Raw genomic sequence first — 19,089 nt, forward strand, 5'->3', positions numbered from 1 at the left:
CGGTGATGTTGTAGGGTTTTTTTGGGGGGGGGGGGGGGACGCTGTCAGTCACACCCACCCAAACGGGGAGCAAACGTACCTCCAAAATTCCCGTTCAAAAATAACGTTTTGTTGGAAACGTGGTCCTACAGTACAAATTGTTTTCCCGGAACGTAGTAAACGTTGAAGAGAACTGAACGCAGCCCTACGTTGTCGGTAATTTCTCACTACTTTCCTTTCGATAAACATGACGCACAATTGTTCGTTCCATAACAAGTCGAGACTCATAGTCATGACCGAGAACCTTTTGAATAACACAATAGTTAATATACCCCCCTTTATACATCTACAGAGAATGCTAGGGTCCCTTTTTGTCAGATAACATATCCTAACCAGAGAGGAGGATGCGTTAGAAAATATCTGGGTATTGATTAACTTTCGACGTTTCATTTCACTTGTCCTCCCAACTCTTGTCTGTCGTTATGAGGCCACACGCCACGTTTTATATGTAAACACAGTAAACTCCAAGCTACTGCGTAAAGTCGTTTTATATGTAAACGCATTATTAACTCCAAGCTACTGCGTAAAGTCGTTTTATATGTAAACGCATTATTAACTCCAAGCTACTGCGTAAAGTCGTTTTTTATATGTAAACGCATTATTAACTCCAAGCTACTGCGTAAAGTCGTTTTATATGTAAACGCATTATTAACTCCAAGCTACTGCGTAAAGTCGTTTTATATGTAAACGCATTATTAACTCCAAGCTACTGCGTAAAGTCGTTTTATATGTAAACGCATTATTAACTCCAAGCTACTGCGTAAAGTCGTTTTATATGTAAACGCATTATTAACTCCAAGCTACTGCGTAAAGTCGTTTTATATGTAAACGCATTATTAACTCCAAGCTACTGCGTAAAGTCGTTTTATATGTAAACGCATTATTAACTCCAAGCTACTGCGTAAAGTCGTTTTATATGTAAACGCATTATTAACTCCAAGCTACTGCGTAAAGTCGTTTTATATGTAAACACAGTAACTCCAAGCTACTGCGTAAAGTCGTTTTATATGTAAACGCATTATTAACTCCAAGCTACTGCGTAAAGTCGTTTTATATGTAAACACAGTAACTCCAAGCTACTGCGTAAAGTCGTTTTATATGTAAACGCATTATTAACTCCAAGCTACTGCGTAAAGTCGTTTTTTATATGTAAACGCATTATTAACTCCAAGCTACTGCGTAAAGTCGTTTTTTATATGTAAACACAGTAACTCCAAGCTACTGCGTAAAGTTGGCTAATCGAAGCGATCAACAACAAAAAATAACAGCTGCTTCGTGGGGTTAGAGAGAGAGACGCCGAAATACTAAGACCAGAAACGAAACGGCATCAACACACCTCCACACGCAACTACCGGATGCTGTTAGTGAGACCAGAGAGAGAGAGACAGAGAGCGCATCTCATTTCCCTCTCCACCGTTTTTTTTTGTTGTTGTAAAGAGAGTAGCAAGGTGTGTAAGTGACGCATATAAACGTGTATAAGTAGTTTTGTGCATATAGAATAATTATAGAATAATTAGGCTATTGTGTTTCGCTTTAAGCAGTATTTATAAAGTAGCCTTAAATGTATATACCGTAAAAAAAAATACGCTACTTTTTTTACCGAGTCAAAAAATGCTTTGAGCTGAAGCGGAACATCCTTCCGCTGCCATCATGAAGACAGGCTGCGGGGTCTGACAACACGGTGAGTTTATCTTTGTTCTTCTATTCCTCTCGTCTATGAGAAGTAACAACGTTTTTTTATTTTTATTCATGTCTTTTCTTTTAAATCCAGACAGAATGACTCATTTTTAATATGAGCCGACTAAAATACATTTGATATATTGGAGAGTCACTGTAGAGGATTATTATCGAGTTTGGCATTTCATATTCATTGTTTAAAAACCAATAGTCCTACACCCCCCCCCCCCAAAAAAAATGTTTCATTATCCAATTATAACTATTTCTATCTCAATTAAAATGATAAACGACAACATGAATCTCTTACATTTGGTTTCAAATAAATCGTCTGTATTTGAATGGTTAGAGTTGAGCGTAAGTGGGCCTGCCTTACGCTTCTAGACGGTCACGATGTGCGGGGTTAAACTAGGTTAAAACAAAATGTCAGTCGTCATGGCAGGGTGAAGAACAGAGCTTTTCAACTCTTCATGGAGGGTAGATGATGTTTGAATAGGCCCTTTTAATAACTCTCTAATCTATTGTCTTTATAAAGTCACGATGACTGGTGTCTTTATTTTAAATAAAACATTCGTCATGTGAATAATAATACCGTTATATTCTTCCTACGCCTTTAATTAATACAGGATCAGTTGGGTAAAAGACAAGCACACCTTCAGTCTGCTGTGGGCTGCATTTGGCCCCGGGGGGGGGGCTGCCATTGCTGAGTAGAGTGAGTAGTCAGTAGTCTAGTTAGTAGTCTAGTTAGTGGTCTAGTTAGTAGCCTAGTTAGTCCTGCCCGGGGGGCTGCCATTGCTGTGTAGAGTGAGTAGTCAGTAGTCTAGTTAGTAGTCTAGTTAGTGGTCTAGTTAGTAGCCTAGTTAGTCCTGCCCGGGGGGCTGCCATTGCTGTGTAGAGTGAGTAGTCAGTAGTCTAGTTAGTGGTCTAGTTAGTTGCCTAGTTAGTCCTGCCCGGGGGGCTGCCATTGCTGTGTAGAGTGAGTAGTCTAGTTAGTAGTCGAGTTAGTAGTCTAGTTAGTAGTCTAGTTAGTAGTCTAGTTAGTAGCCTAGTTAGTCCTGCCCGGGGGGCTGCCATTGCTGTGTAGGGTGAGTAGTCGGTAGTCTAGTTAGTCTATAGTCTAGTTGGGAGTCAGTAGTGTAGTCAATAGTCTAGTTAATCTATAGTCTAGTCTAGTCTAGTCAGTAGTCTAGTCAGTAGTCTAGTTAATCTATAGTCTAGTCTAGTCAGTGTCTAGTTAGTAGTCAATAATCTAGTCAGTAGTCTAGTCAGTAGTCAAATCAAATCAAAATTTTTTATATATATATATATTTTTTTTTTATATAGCCCTTCGTACATCAGCTGATATCTCAAAGTGCTGTACAGAAACCCAGCCTAAAACCCCAAACAGCAAGCAAAGCATGTGAAAGAAGCACGGTGGCTAGGAAAAACTCCCTAGGAAAAACTCCCTAGAAAGGCCAAAAACCTAGGAAGAAACCTAGAGAGGAACCAGGCTATGAGGGGTGGCCAGTCCTCTTCTGGCTGTGCAGGGTGGATATTATAACAGAACATGGTCAAGATGTTAAAATGTTAAAATGTTCATAAATGACCAGCATGGTCAAATAATAATAATCATAGTAGTTGTCGTGGGTGCAACAAGCACGTCCGGTGAACAGGTCAGGGTTCCATAGCCGCAGGCAGAACAGTTGAAACTGGAGCAGCAGCACGGCCAGGTGGACTGGGGACAGCAAGGAGTCATCATACCAGGTAGTCCTGAGGCATGGTCCTAGGGCTCAGGTCCTCCGAGAGAAAGAGAGAAAGAGAGATGGATATATATATATATACAAAAAACTATCAACAGGTAAAAACGAGGTGATTTGTGTTCGCTGTGTTTGTTGGCTACTGTAACTCCTCGGAAAACAACCGTGTCCTGACGAGAGAGAGAGCACTTTTTTCTATGTCAGGTTGAAACCGGGCCTCATTAGCTTCGTTGTTATGGATGTTTCCGAATAAAATGTCACTGGGAAACGGCTTAAACAAATGCAGATACTTTTTGTTGTTGTTGTTATTCTGGCTGCGCTGTTTTAACGTGACTGTAAATTAGCCGTAGTTTTCTAGCTGAGCAAGTCAGGGATAATAAGGATGTTGACAGCCAGTATGGCAACGGAACATTTAGACTGAACGACTGGGTCCATAGATACTGAACGACTGGGTCGGGTCCATAGATACTGAACGACTGGGTCCATAGATACAGAACGACTGGGTCCATAGATACAGAACGACTGGGTCCATAGATACACAACGACTGGGTCCATAGATACTGAACGACTGGGTCCATAGATACTGAACGACTGGGTCCATAGATACTGAACGACTGGGTCCATAGATACAGAACGACTGGGTCCATAGATACAGAACGACTGGGTCCATAGATACAGAACGACTGGGTCCATAGATACAGAACGACTGGGTCCATAGATACAGAACGACTGGGTCGGGTCCATAGATACTGAACGACTGGGTCCATTGATACAGAACGACTGGGTCCATAGATACAGAACGACTGGGTCGGGTCCATAGATACAGAACAGAACCGATAGAACGAACGACCAGCCTGCTCGGGTAGCAACCCAAGTTTTGTGTCTGGACTATATATTGTGGAAGGACGAAATAGTATGAATAAATTAATCAAAATAAAGTTATTTTATTATTATTTTTTTTTTAATGAAAATATGTCAATCCTTATTTTTTAAAATATATTTGTAACCTCGTTGTATAAAAGTGAAAAAGCCCTCGAAGGCGATGTTTGGAAGATTTATATATCGGCACGGATTGCCGGTGTCCAATATTTTCCTCCAAAACACCGTCTTCTCTGGCGTTATCGCTGAAGGACTGAAGGAGTTTAGTTAATAACCAAAATCTACGGGTCGGCGCTGTCCTCACTCCCTCCTACAGCGCTGGGTCACTACGGAGAGGAGAAGGTACATGCTCTGATGTTTTTAGGTCAGCTTTATCTCTGTAATTTTAATGTCAAATCAATCACATTTATTTTATATAGCCCTTAAAATAGCTGAATCTGTTGTGTTTTTGTGCTGGGCTGGAATGAAAACCTGCACTCTTAGTAGCTCTCCTTATCAGAGCAACCCCCCCCCCCCACGAGTCAACAATGTCCTCATCAGATAATGTCCTCGCAGCTCTCTCTCGTACGCCGGGCCCTGATTGGATGGAATAACCAACCACCTGTGACGTCAGGTGACCTCGATTGATCGCAGGAGGCGGAGCCTGGAGTCATCTCCGTGGCGTACACACAGAGAGAAGTAAGTATAGAGGAACTGAGAGAGACGGGGGGAGAGAGAGAGGTGTGTGGAGAGAGAGAGGTGTGTGTGGAGAGAGAGAGAGGGATGTGTGTGTAGAGAAAGAGGTGTGTGTGTGTGAGAGAGAGGTGTGTGGAGAGAGAGAGGGGTGTGTGTGTAGAGAGAGAGAGAGAGGTGTGTGTGTGGAGAGAGAGAGAGAGGTGTGTGTGTAGAGAGAGAGGTGTGTGTGTAGAGAGAGAGAGAGATGTGTGTGAGAGAGAGAGGTGTGTGTAGAGAGAGAGAGACAGAGAGGTGTGTGTGGAGAGAGAGAGAGGTGTGTGTGTGTAGAGAGAGAGAGACAGAGGGGTGTGTGTGTGTGTAGAGAATGAGGTGTGTGTGTAGAGAGAGAGGTGTGTGTGTAGAGAGAGAGGTGTGTGTAGAGAGAGAGGTGTGTGTGTGTAGAGAGAGAGGTGTGTGTGTAGAGAGAGGGGTGTGTGTGTAGAGAGAGAGGTGTGTGTAGAGAGAGAGAGAGAGGGGTGTGTGTGTAGAGAGAGAGAGAGGTGTGTGGAGAGAGAGAGAGGTGTGTGTGTGAGAGAGAGAGAGACAGGGGGTGTGTGTGTGTAGAGAAAGAGGTGTGTGTGTAGAGAGAGAGAGGTGTGTGTGTAGAGAGAGAGAGAGGAGTGTGTTTAGAGAGAGAGAGAGTGTGTGTGTAGAGAGAGAGAGTGTGTGTGTAGAGAGAGAGAGGGGTGTGTGTGTAAGAGAGAGAGAGGTGTGTGTAGAGAGAGAGTGTGTGTAGAGAGAGAGGTGTGTGTAGAGAGAGAGGTGTGTGTGAGAGAGAGTGTGGAGAGAGAGTGTGTGTGTAGAGAGAGAGGTGTGTGTGTAGAGAGAGAGTGTGTGTAGAGAGAGAGGTGTGTGTAGAGAGAGGTGTGTGTGTAGGAGAGAGAGATGTGTGTGTGAGAGAGAGAGAGAGGTGTGTGTGTATAGGAGAGAGAGAGAGAGGTGTGTGTAGAGAGAGAGAGGGGTGTGTAGAGAGAGAGATGTGTGTGTGTGTAGAGAGAGAGGTGTGTGTAGAGAGAGAGAGGGGTGTGTGTTTAGAGAGAGAGAGGTGTGTGTAGAGAGAGATGTGTGTGTGTAGAGAGAGAGGTGTGTGTAGAGAGAGAGGTGTGTGTGTAGAGAGAGAGGTGTGTGTGTAGAGAGAGAGGTGTGTGTGTAGAGAGAGAGGTGTGTGTAGAGAGAGAGGTGTGTGTAGAGAGAGGTGTGTGTGTAGAGAGAGAGATGTGTGTGTAGAGAGAGAGAGAGAGTGTGTGTGTAGAGAGAGAGAGAGAGAGGTGTGTGTGTAGAGAGAGAGAGGTGTGTGTTAGAGAGAGAGAGGTGTGTGTGTAGAGAGAGAGAGGTGTGTGTGTAGAGAGAGAGAGTGTGTGTGTGTAGAGAGAGAGGTGTGTGTGTAGAGAGAGAGGTGTGTGTGTAGAGAGAGAGGTGTGTGTGTAGAGAGAGAGGTGTGTGTGTGTAGAGAGAGAGGTGTGTGTGTGTAGAGAGAGAGGTGTGTGTAGAGAGAGAGGTGTGTGTGTAGAGAGAGAGGTGTGTGTGTAGAGAGAGAGGTGTGTGTGTAGAGAGAGCTGTGTGTGTAGAGAGAGAGAGGTGTGTGTGTGTAGAGAGAGAGAGAGGTGTGTGTGTGTAGAGAGAGAGGTGTGTGTGTAGAGAGAGAGAGGTGTGTGTAGAGAGAGAGAGGTGTGTAGAGAGAGAGAGGGGTGTGTAGAGAGAGAGAGTGTGTGTGTAGAGAGAGAGGTGTGTGTAGAGAGAGAGAGTGTGTGTGTGTGTGTAGAGAGAGAGGTGTGTAGAGAGAGAGAGAGGGTGTGTGTGAGAGAGAGAGGTGTGTGTGTGAGAGAGAGAGAGCTGTGTGTGTAGAGAGAGAGGTGTGTGTGTAGAGAGAGAGGTGTGTGTGTAGAGAGAGAGGTGTGTGTGTAGAGAGAGAGGTGTGTGTGTAGAGAGAGAGGTGTGTGTGTAGAGAGAGAGAGGTGTGTGTAGAGAGAGAGAGAGGTGTGTGTAGAGAGAGTGAGAGAGGTGTGTAGAGAGAGGAGAGAGGTGTGTGTGTAGAGAGAGAGATGTGTGTGTAGAGAGAGGTGTGTGTGTGTGTGTAGAGAGAGAGGTGTGTGTAGAGAGAGAGGTGTGTGTGTGTGAGAGAGAGAGAGGTGTGTAGAGAGAGAGAGAGTGTGTGTGTAGAGAGAGAGAGCTGTGTGTGTAGAGAGAGAGAGTGTGTGTAGAGAGAGAGAGGTGTGTGTGAGAGAGAGAGAGGTGTGTGTGTGAGAGAGAGAGGTGTGTGTGTGTAGAGAGAGAGAGAGGTGTGTGTGTGTGAGAGAGAGAGGTGTGTGTGTAGAGAGAGAGGTGTGTGTGTAGAGAGAGAGGTGTGTAGAGAGAGAGAGGGGTGTGTAGAGAGAGTGAGAGAGGTGTGTGTGTAGAGAGAGAGAGAGGTGTGTGTGTGTAGAGAGAGAGGTGTGTGTGTAGAGAGAGAGGTGTGTAGAGAGAGAGAGAGGGGTGTGTAGAGAGAGAGAGAGAGGTGTGTAGAGAGAGAGAGAGAGGTGTGTAGAGAGAGAGAGAGGTGTGTAGAGAGAGAGAGAGGTGTGTAGAGAGAGAGAGAGGTGTGTGTGTGTAGAGAGAGAGAGGTGTGTGTGTGTGTAGAGAGAGAGAGAGGTGTGTGTAGAGAGAGAGAGAGAGAGAGAGAGAGAGAGAGAGAGAGAGAGAGAGGTGTGTGTAGAGAGACAGAGAGAGAGAGAGACAGAGACAGAGAGACAGAGACAGAGAGAGACAGAGAGACAGAGACAGAGAGAGACAGAGAGAGAGAGACCTTCAGCTTCTCTACTGTAGCAGTAGAGCCAGTAAACAGTCTGTGGTGAGAGAGAGACAGATGTAGTTGGCATCATGACTCCACACATGAGGTGACCACAACCCCCTGATCTCAACCCTCCTCTACTTCAGGACTACAACATCTCCCTAAAGAACTACAACCCCCAGAGAGTATCACAGAGACAGGGACCACCATCCCTATGGACCTGATCTCAACCCTCCTCTCCTTCAGGACTACAACATCTCCCTAAAGAACTACAACCCCCAGAGAGATGGTGACCACAACCCCCTGATCTCAACCCTCCTCTCCTTCAGGACTACAACATCTCCCTAAAGAACTACAACCCCCAGAGAGATGGTGACCACAACCCCCTGATCTCAACCATCCTCTCCTTCAGGACTACAACATCTCCCTAAAGAACTACAACCCCCACAGAGACGGCGACCACCATCACACTATGGACGTCACAACCCCCTGAGTTCCACAAGGACTACAACTCAACATCTCCCTAAAGGACTACAACCCCCAGGGTTCTGAGCGGAGCAGCCATGAGCGCAGCAGCAGCAGCAGCGGAGACCCAGGTGAAGTGTGTGCTGGTGGGGGACAGCGCTGTTGGGAAGACGGCCCTCCTGGTTCGCTTCACCTCAGAGACGTTTCCTGACTGCTACAAACCAACTGTGTACGAGAACACTGGCGTAGAAGTCTACATGGACGGGGCTCCGGTAGGAATAATACACTTTACAGTAATACACTTTACGGTAATACACTTTACGGTAATACACTTTACGGTAATACACTTTGCGGTAATACACTTTACAGTAATACACTTTACATCATTTAACTACTACAATAATACCCTTTACAATAATACACTTTACAATAATACACTTTACAATAATACACTTTACGATAATACACTTTACAATAATACACTTTACGATAATACACTTTATAATAATACACTTTACAGTAATACACTTTACAATAATACACTTTACATCATTTAACTACTACAATAATACACTTTACAATAATACACTTTACAGTAATACACTTTACAATAATACACTTTACATCATTTAACTACTACAATAATACACTTTACAATAATACACTTTACATCATTTAACTACTACAATAATACACTTTACAATAATACCCTTTACAGTAATACACTTTACAATAATACCCTTTACAGTAATACACTTTACGATAATACACTTTACAATAATACACTTTACAATAATACCCTTTACATCAGGGCTGTTCAACTGGCGGCCCGCGGACCATTTCCGGCCTGTTTATTGATTGAGACTGGTCCTTCTGTATGAGCGGTAATGAAAGATCTGCCAGATAATCCACCGTTCAGCGCCAAGCAATACGGCGATTGGCTGTAGTGTGGTTGTTAGCGGTTTCCAGAGCTTATATGGGCATGTTGATTTCTATTTTCTTCATATGAATTTGGCTCCAGTGTTTTTATGAATGATTTTTTTTTTTAAATATATAAAATATTCTGACGCCCCATTCCTGAAAGCTACAACTCTCAGGAACACGTTTCCCTCTGTGATTCTCACATGGACTCGTGAGAGAGTGGGACAAAACGACCTAATGGCTGAGGGAAAGGAATTCAAAGGATGTATTTGATTTTTTATTTAACCTTTTATTTAACGAGGCAAGTCAGTTAAGAACAAAATTCTTATTTACAATGACGGTGTTACCGGGGGAACAGTGGGGGTTAACTGCCTTGTTCAGGGGGCAGAATGACAGATTTTTACCTCGTCAGCTCGGGGGATTCGATCTAGCAACCTTTCGGTTACTGGCCCAACGCTCTAACCACTAGACTAGCCGCAACGCTCTAACCACTAGGCTACCTGCCTCCTCTAACCACTAGGCTACCTGCCTCCTCCTCTAACCACTAGGCTACCTGCCTCCTCTAACCACTAGGCTACCTGCCTCCTCTAACCAATAGGCTACTTGCCTCCTCTAACCACTAGGCTACCTGCCTCCTCCTCTAACCACTAGGCTACCCGCCTCCTCTAACGACTAGGCTACCTGCCTCCTCTAACCACTAGGCTACCTGCCTCCTCTAACCACTAGGCTACCTGCCTCCTCTAACCACTAGGCTACCTGCCTCCTCTAACCACTAGGCTACCCGCCTCCTCTAACCACTAGGCTACCCGCCTCCTCTAACCACTAGGCTACCTGCCTCCTCCTCTAACCACTAGGCTACCTGTCTCCTCCTCTAACCACTAGGCTACCTGTCTCCTCCTCTAACCACTAGGCTACCTGCCTCCTCCTCTAACCACTAGGCTACCTGCCTCCTCCTCTAACCACTAGGCTACCTGCCTCCTCTAACCACTAGGCTACCTGCCTCCTCTAACCACTAGGCTACCTGCCTCCTCTAACCACTAGGCTACCTGCCTCCTCTAACCACTAGGCTACCCGCCTCCTCTAACCACTAGGCTACCTGCCTCCTCCTCTAACCACTAGGCTACCTGTCTCCTCCTCTAACCACTAGGCTACCTGCCTCCTCCTCTAACCACTAGGCTACCTGCCTCCTCCTCTAACCACTAGGCTACCTGCCTCCTCCTCTAACCACTAGGCTACCTGCCTCCTCCTCTAACCACTAGGCTACCTGCCTCCTCCTCTAACCACTAGGCTACCTGCCTCCTCCTCTAACCACTAGGCTACCTGCCTCCTCCTCTAACCACTAGGCTACCTGCCTCCTCCTCTAACCACTAGGCTACCTGCCTCCTCCTCTAACCACTAGGTTACCCGCCTCCTCTAACCACTAGGCTACCTGCCTCCTCCTCTAACCACTAGGCTACCCGCCTCCTCTAACCACTAGGTTACCCGCCTCCTCTAACCACCAGGCTACCTGCCTCCTCTAACCACTAGGCTACCTGCCTCCTCTAACCACCAGGCTACTTGCCTCCTCTAACCACTAGGCTACCTGCCTCCTCTAACCACCAGGCTACCTGCCTCCTCTAACCACTAGGCTACCTGCCTCCTCTAACCACTAGGCTACCTGCCTCCTCTAACCACCAGGCTACCTGCCTCCTCTAACCACTAGGCTACCCGCCTCCTCTAACCACTAGGCTACCTGCCTCCTCTAACCACTAGGCTACCTGCCTCCTCTAACCACTAGGCTACCTGCCTCCTCCTCTAACCACTAGGCTACCTGCCTCCTCCTCTAACCACTAGGCTACCTGCCTCCTCTAACCACTAGGCTACCTGCCTCCTCTAACCACTAGACTACCTGCCTCCTCTAACCACTAGGCTACCCGCCTCCTCTAACCACTAGGCTACCTGCCTCCTCTCACCACTAGGCTACCTGCCTCCTCTAACCACTAGGCTACCTGCCTCCTCTAACCACTAGGCTACCTGCCTCCTCTCACCACTAGGCTACCTGCCTCCTCTAACCACTAGGTTAACCGCCTCCTCTAACCACTAGGCTACCTGCCTCCTCCTCTAACCACTAGGCTACCTGCCTCCTCCTCTAACCACTAGGCTACCTGCCTCCTCTAACCACTAGGCTACCTGCCTCCTCTAACCACTAGGCTACCTGCCTCCTCTAACCACTAGGCTACCTGCCTCCTCTAACCACTAGGCTACCTGCCTCCTCTAACCACTAGGCTACCTGCCTCCTCTAACCACTAGGCTACCTGCCTCCTCTAACCACTAGGCTACCTGCCTCCTCTAACCACTAGGCTACCCGCCTCCTCTAACCACTAGGCTACCCGCCTCCTCTAACCACTAGGCTACCTGCCTCCTCTAACCACTAGGCTACCTGCCTCCTCTAACCACTAGGCTACCTGCCTCCTCTAACCACTAGGCTACCTGCCTCCTCTAACCACCAGGCTACCTGCCTCCTCTAACCACTAGGCTACCCGCCTCCTCTAACCACTAGGCTACCTGCCTCCTCTAACCACTAGGCTACCTGGCTCCTCTAACCACTAGGCTACCTGCCTCCTCTAACCACTAGGCTACCTGCCTCCTCCTCTAACCACTAGGCTACCTGCCTCCTCCTCTAACCACTAGGCTACCTGCCTCCTCCTCTAACCACTAGGCTACCTGCCTCCTCCTCTAACCACTAGGCTACCTGCCTCCTCCTCTAACCACTAGGCTACCTGCCTCCTCTAACCACTAGGCTACCTGCCTCCTCTAACCACTAGGCTACCTGCCTCCTCTAACCACTAGGCTACCTGCCTCCTCTAACCACTAGGCTACCTGCCTCCTCTAACCACTAGGCTACCTGCCTCCTCTAACCACTAGGCTACCTGCCTCCTCCTCTAACCACTAGGCTACCTGCCTCCTCTAACCACTAGGCTACCTGCCTCCTCCTCTAACCACTAGGCTACCTGCCTCCTCCTCTAACCACTAGGCTACCTGCCTCCTCTAACCACTAGGCTACCTGCCTCCTCCTCTAACCACTAGGCTACCTGCCTCCTCCTCTAACCACTAGGCTACCTGCCTCCTCCTCTAACCACTAGGCTACCTGCCTCCTCCTCTAACCACTAGGCTACCCGCCTCCTCTAACCACTAGGCTACCTGCCTCCTCTAACCACTAGGCTACCTGCCTCCTCTAACCACTAGGCTACCTGCCTCCTCTAACCACTAGGCTACCTGCCTCCTCTAACCACTAGGCTACCTGCCTCCTCTAACCACTAGGCTACCTGCCTCCTCTAACCACTAGGCTACCCGCCTCCTCTAACCACTAGGCTACCTGCCTCCTCTAACCACTAGGCTACCTGCCTCCTCCTCTAACCACTAGGCTACCTGCCTCCTCCTCTAACCACTAGGCTACCTGTCTCCTCCTCTAACCACTAGGCTACCTGCCTCCTCCTCTAACCACTAGGCTACCTGCCTCCTCCTCTAACCACTAGGCTACCTGCCTCCTCCTCTAACCACTAGGCTACCTGCCTCCTCCTCTAACCACTAGGCTACCTGCCTCCTCCTCTAACCACTAGGCTACCTGCCTCCTCCTCTAACCACTAGGCTACCTGCCTCCTCCTCTAACCACTAGGCTACCTGCCTCCTCCTCTAACCACTAGGCTACCTGCCTCCTCCTCTAACCACTAGGCTACCTGCCTCCTCCTCTAACCACTAGGCTACCTGCCTCCTCCTCTAACCACTAGGCTACCTGCCTCCTCCTCTAACCACTAGGCTACCTGCCTCCTCCTCTAACCACTAGGCTACCTGCCTCCTCCTCTAACCACTAGGCTACCTCCGCCTCCTCTAACCACTAGGCTACCTGCCTCCTCCTCTAACCACTAGGCTACCCTCCTCCTCTAACCACTAGGCTACCTGCCTCCTCTAACCACTAGGCTACCTGCCTCCTCCTCTAACCACTAGGCTACCTGCCTCCTCCTCTAACCACTAGGCTACCTGCCTCCTCCTCTAACCACTAGGCTACCTGCCTCCTCCTCTAACCACTAGGCTACCTGCCTCCTCCTCTAACCACTAGGCTACCCGCCTCCTCCTCTAACCACCAGCCTCCCCTGCTGCCCCATTACTTTAATTATCTTTGTGTTTATTTATTGAGGTGCTTCGTTTTCAGATGGTTTTGAAATGACGTCGAACTACTTTTTAAGAAGCTTTTGTTAATCGTTGTTTGAATAATTGGCGAGCGAGCGTTGCCCCCTTTTTTCTCATTGTTTTGGTTGCTCATCAACTCACTTTTGTTGACCCCCCCCCTTCCCATTTCAGTCCTAATTACTTTCAGCGACATTTTAATTATAAGAAAAGTGTGTGTGCATTGTTTTATTTTTATTTTTGTAATTTTTTTTTTTTTACAATTCTTCCAAAGAATAATCGCAGGTGGAATATTTTAGGCCTCCCTGAAATTAACCTTCTTTAGTTTTTTACGTCTGTCCCCTGTAATAATATCGTTTGAATAGCCCCCTGCTTTACATAATTTAACTTTACATCATTGAACTATCACGATAATACACTTTACATCATTTTCCTATCACGATAATACGCTTTACATCATTTACCTATCACGATAATACCACTTTACATCATTTACCTATCACGATAATACACTTTACATCATTTACCTGTCACGATAATACCACTTTACATCATTTACCTATCACGATAACGCACTTTACATCATTTAACTATCACGATAATACGCTTTACATCATTTACCTGTCACGATAATACGCTTTACATCATTTAACTATCACGATAATACCACTTTACAATAATACCACTTTACATCATTTACCTATCACGATAATACCGCTTTACATCATTTACCTATCACGATAATACGCTTTACATCATTTACCTATCACGATAATACGCTTTACATCATTTACCTGTCACGATAATACACTTTACAGCATTTACCTATCACGATAATACCACTTTACATCATTTACCTATCACGATAATACCACTTTACATCATTTACCTATCACGATAATACCACTTTACATAATTTACCTATCACGATAATACGCTTTACATCATTTACCTATCACAATAATACCACTTTACCTATCACGATAATACCACATTACAATAATACCCTTTACATCATTTACCTATCACAATAATACACTTTACAATAATACCACTTTACATCATTTACCTACCACAATAATACACTTTACAATAATACCACTTTACATCATTTACCTATCACAATAATACACTTTACAATAATACCACTTTACATCATTTACCTATCACAATAATACACTTTACAATAATACCACTTTACATCATTTACCTATCACGATAATACGCTTTACATCATTGAACTATCGCGATAATACCACTTTACATCATTGAACTATCACGATACATTAACACGATAGTGTCAACATCACGACCCACTGGAGAGGTCTGATGGTCACCTGATCAGGAAATATCCCTCACATCCTTCATGACCTTTACACCCTGATGGTGACGAGGCTGTTTATCCCTGCGGTGTGTTTCGTCTTTTAATGCTTTATTTAAAGTGCATCTCGACGTCACAAGAATAAAACATTTTAAAACATTACAAACAAGATTTCGTAGAAGACAGAATAAAAAAAATCATTGAATAATAAAAAAAAAGACACATTTATAATGTATTTTGTTTTACTCTCCAGATCAACCTGGGTCTGTGGGACACGGCAGGAAATGACACGTTCAGACAGATCCGTCCGATGTCCTATAAGCAGGCGGATGTGGTCCTGATCTGCTACTCCGTGGCCAACGCCGCCTCCCTCGCCAACGTCAAGCACAAGTGGCTGGTAGAGGTACGGGACTACCTTTTCTACTCTCTGAATAGATCCTTCTGGAAGTGTTGTGTGTGTGTTTTTATTGGATAGAGAGAGAGGTGAAAGGTCAGAGAGAGAGAGAGAGAGAGAGAGAGAGAGCAGCGGGACGGATTCCAACCCAGCGCTACGTAGAACACGATCTCCCCCCGAGGCAGCAGCAGCTTACACCGCTAGACCAAATAAAAAATAAATAAATAAAAAATAACATTTTATATTCTTACAGACACGTCTGAAATAATCATTGAGTCGATTCAGGAAGTAGACACCAGATCAGTAGTGATCGGATTCCATTTTTCTTCTCTCAGTGAGAAGAAATTGGAATTAGAATTTCAGTTTACTTCCTGAGTTAATTGAAATGGAATTCAGCCCAACTCTGGCTTCATATTGTGTATCCAATACATGTTTAAAACTATTTGACTATAACAAAATGGTTTTAAAAAAAAAACATTTTTAATGTCATTTGTAGGTGCGTGAGAATCTTCCTCGTGTTCCGGTTCTGGTGGTGGCGACTCAGACGGACCAGCGTGACACCGGGCCTTACCGCGCCTCCTGCTCCTCCGCCGCCGAGGGCAAACGCCTCGCCCAGGACGTACGGGCCAAGGGGTACCTGGAGTGCTCGTCGCTAAGCAACCGCGGCGTGCAGCAGGTGTTCGAGTGTGCGGTGCGGACGGCGGTGAACCAGGCCAGGAAACGGACGCGTCCGCGGATGTTTGATATCAACAGCTGCACGGTGTTTTGACCTTTGACCTCAAAAAACCTTTGGGACCTCCTAGGGTTGGGGTTTGGTGATCGGTGGATACCCGAAGCCTCTAGCGACTGCTCTAGGATCAGGACTCGGGGCCCAGTGGCGACTCCGACTTGGACTCAACACCGGGGACTTGGGACCGGACTGGCGGCTTAGTGACTGGACTACATCACTGTATCTGACTTGAACTATTCGAATGTTCTGTCTGACCCAGGACCTGTGGTTTTTTTGGGGGGGGGGAAACTCTTGAACTATTCGAAGTTCTGTCTGTGCCGTAAGACAGTAAACCTCCCAATGTGTCATTTTGACCTCTAACCTTTTGATGACTGGACACGCGGATCTGTAAACGACCCTCCGTAAAGGGGGGGGGGGGGCCAAAACACCGCCAAAATGGGAAATCGTTTTTTTAACAACCTGGGCCTGTGTTCACAAAACGTCTCGGACTCGGGAGTGCTGATCTAGAGTCAGTTTCACTTTCTAGGTCATAATTTCTAGGTCGTAATTTCTCTAGGTCATAATTATTCTAGGTCATCATGAATCGGATTACATCGATCTGAACTCCTATTCTGAGACGCTTTATGAATACAGGCCATGGAAGCACAGACGGTCTGTGTGAGTTTGAAAATCACGAACTCTCAAACTGTTTTTTTTATTTCTTCTTTCTTCTTCTGTTGTTTTGATGTCTGTTATTCGATAGATTTAGAGGAGGGTTTCTAGAGATTTCAGTCAATAACGTCACCAGAGAGTTATAGGTTGTTCGTTATGATGAAACAGACGATCAGGTATTTTAGATCGGACGGTAAACAGAGACGATCAGGTATTTAGATGGGATGGTAAACAGAGACGATCAGGTATTTAGATGGTAAACAGAGACGATCAGGTATTTTAGATGGGATGGGAAACAGAGACGATCAGGTATTTTAGATGGGATGGTAAACAGAGACGATCAGGTATTTTAGATGGGATGGTAAACAGAGACGATCAGGTATTTAGATGGTAAACAGAGACGATCAGGTATTTTAGATGGGATGGGAAACAGAGACGATCGGGTATTTTAGATGGGATGGTAAACAGAGACGATCAGGTATTTTAGATCGGACGGTAAACAGAGACGATCAGGTATTTAGATGGTAAACAGAGACGATCAGGTATTTTAGATGGGATGGGAAACAGAGACGATCAGGTATTTTAGATGGGATGGTAAACAGAGACGATCAGGTATTTTAGATCGGACGGTAAACAGAGACGATCAGGTATTTTAGATGGGATGGTAAACAGAGACGATCAGGTATTTTAGATCGGACGGTAAACAGAGACGATCAGGTATTTTAGATGGGATGGTAAACAGAGACGATCAGGTATTTTAGATGGGATGGTAAACAGAGACGATCAGGTATTTTAGATCGGACGGTAAACAGAGACGATCAGGTATTTTAGATGGTAAACAGAGACGATCAGGTATTTTAGATCGGATGGTAAACAGAGACGATCAGGTATTTTAGATGGTAAACAGAGACGATCAGGTATTTTAGATGGGATGGTAAACAGAGACGATCAGGTATTTTAGATGGGATGGTAAACAGAGACGATCAGGTATTTTAGATGGGATGGTAAACAGAGACGATCAGGTATTTTAGATGGGATGGTAAACAGAGACGATCAGGTATTTTAGATCGGACGGTAAACAGAGACGATCAGGTATTTTAGATGGTAAACAGAGACGATCAGGTATTTTAGATGGTAAACAGAGACGATCAGGTATTTTAGATGGGATGGTAAACAGAGACGATCAGGTATTTTAGATGGGATGGTAAACAGAGACGATCAGGTATTTTAGATCGGACGATAAACAGAGACGATCAGGTATTTTAGATGGGATGGTAAACAGAGACGATCAGGTATTTTAGATGGGATGGTAAACAGAGACGATCAGGTATTTTAGATGGGATGGTAAACAGAGACGATCAGGTATTTTAGATGGGATGGTAAACAGAGACGATCAGGTATTTTAGATCGGACGGTAAACAGAGACGATCAGGTATTTTAGATGGGATGGTAAACAGAGACGATCAGGTATTTTAGATCGGACGGTAAACAGAGACGATCAGGTATTTTAGATGGGACGGTAAACAGAGACGATCAGGTATTTTAGATCGGACGGTAAACAGAGACGATCAGGTATTTTAGATGGTAAACAGAGACGATCAGGTATTTTAGATCGGACGGTAAACAGAGACGATCAGGTATTTTAGATGGGATGGTAAACAGAGACGATCAGGTATTTTAGATGGGATGGTAAACAGAGACGATCAGGTATTTTAGATGGGATGGTAAACAGAGACAATCAGGTATTTTAGATCGGACGGTAAACAGAGACGATCAGGTATTTTGGACGGTAAACAGAGACGATCAGGTATTTTAGATCGGACGGTAAAATTGTCCGCTTCCAGGAAGACGTTGTAAACTTTTTTTTAAATTTATATCCTTGACAAGTTATTTTTATTGTTATTGTTTTATTTCAGGTTAAAATTGAAGTAAACAATACAAGTTGACATCGACTATTTCCGTTCTCCGTCTATAGATGTTGAAAGTGATCCTTTTGGAAAGGTATTCCAGCTTGTGATTTGTCTGTTCCCTTTGTGTTAAAGAAATGTTGCCAACCACTTAAAGTGCCTGTAACATAATTCATGAATAAACGAACGACCTTCCACCTGTCAATTCTACTTAGAAATCAGAATATTTAAAAAAAATATATCTTTGTTTTGCCGTAATAACTAGGAGTAGGAAAACCGATGTGTTTAAAAAAAAAAAAAAGTACTGGTTAGTACTGACACATGAATATCTCACACACACGCACGCGCACGTGCACGCGCGCGCGCACACACACACACACACACACACACACACACACACACACACACACACACACACACACACACACACACACACACACACACAGGATGAGGGATGATGACTGTGTTGTGTTGTGGTGAGGTGAAGGTTGAGATCAGAGATATGACCGCAGCAGCTTTAGTTGGCAGTCAGTAACAGTCTCTAGAGCTCTGTAACATTAACCCTGACAGTCAGTAACAGTCTCTAGAGCTCTGTAACATTAACCCTGACAGTCAGTAACAGTCTCTAGAGCTCTGTAAAATTAACCCTGACAGTAACAGTCTCTGGAGCTCTGTAACATTAACCCTGACAGTAACAGTCTCTAGAGCTCTGTAACATTAACCCTGA

General features: G+C 45.4%; 1 protein-coding gene across 36 annotated transcripts; it reads left to right on the forward strand.

The window, feature by feature from the left end:
• Positions 1-1,409: 1,409 nt before the first annotated feature.
• LOC123733434 (rho-related GTP-binding protein RhoH) lies at positions 1,410-18,557 on the forward strand. Of its 36 annotated transcripts, none has more exons than XR_006763792.1 (7): positions 1,410-1,720; positions 4,884-5,006; positions 7,956-8,546; positions 14,934-15,083; positions 15,571-16,700; positions 16,765-16,834; positions 16,934-18,557. XR_006763792.1 is itself a non-coding variant. In XM_045712831.1 (5 exons), the coding sequence occupies exons 3-5, from the start codon at positions 8,373-8,375 to the stop codon at positions 15,841-15,843; spliced, it is 597 nt and encodes a 198-aa protein (XP_045568787.1). In that variant the 5' UTR covers positions 1,410-1,720; positions 4,884-5,006; positions 7,956-8,372; the 3' UTR covers positions 15,844-18,557. The 36 variants fall into 36 exon arrangements, 2 of the variants coding, with proteins under 2 accessions (XP_045568787.1, XP_045568788.1); XR_006763790.1 differs by having other exon boundaries at positions 15,571-16,666; positions 16,730-16,834; XR_006763796.1 differs by having other exon boundaries at positions 15,571-16,666; positions 16,730-16,834; positions 17,033-18,557.
• The last annotated feature ends 532 nt before the right edge of the window (positions 18,558-19,089 follow it).

The sequence above is a fragment of the Salmo salar genome, unplaced genomic scaffold (assembly GCF_905237065.1).
Source record: "Salmo salar unplaced genomic scaffold, Ssal_v3.1, whole genome shotgun sequence".
Lineage (NCBI taxonomy): Eukaryota > Metazoa > Chordata > Actinopteri > Salmoniformes > Salmonidae > Salmo > Salmo salar.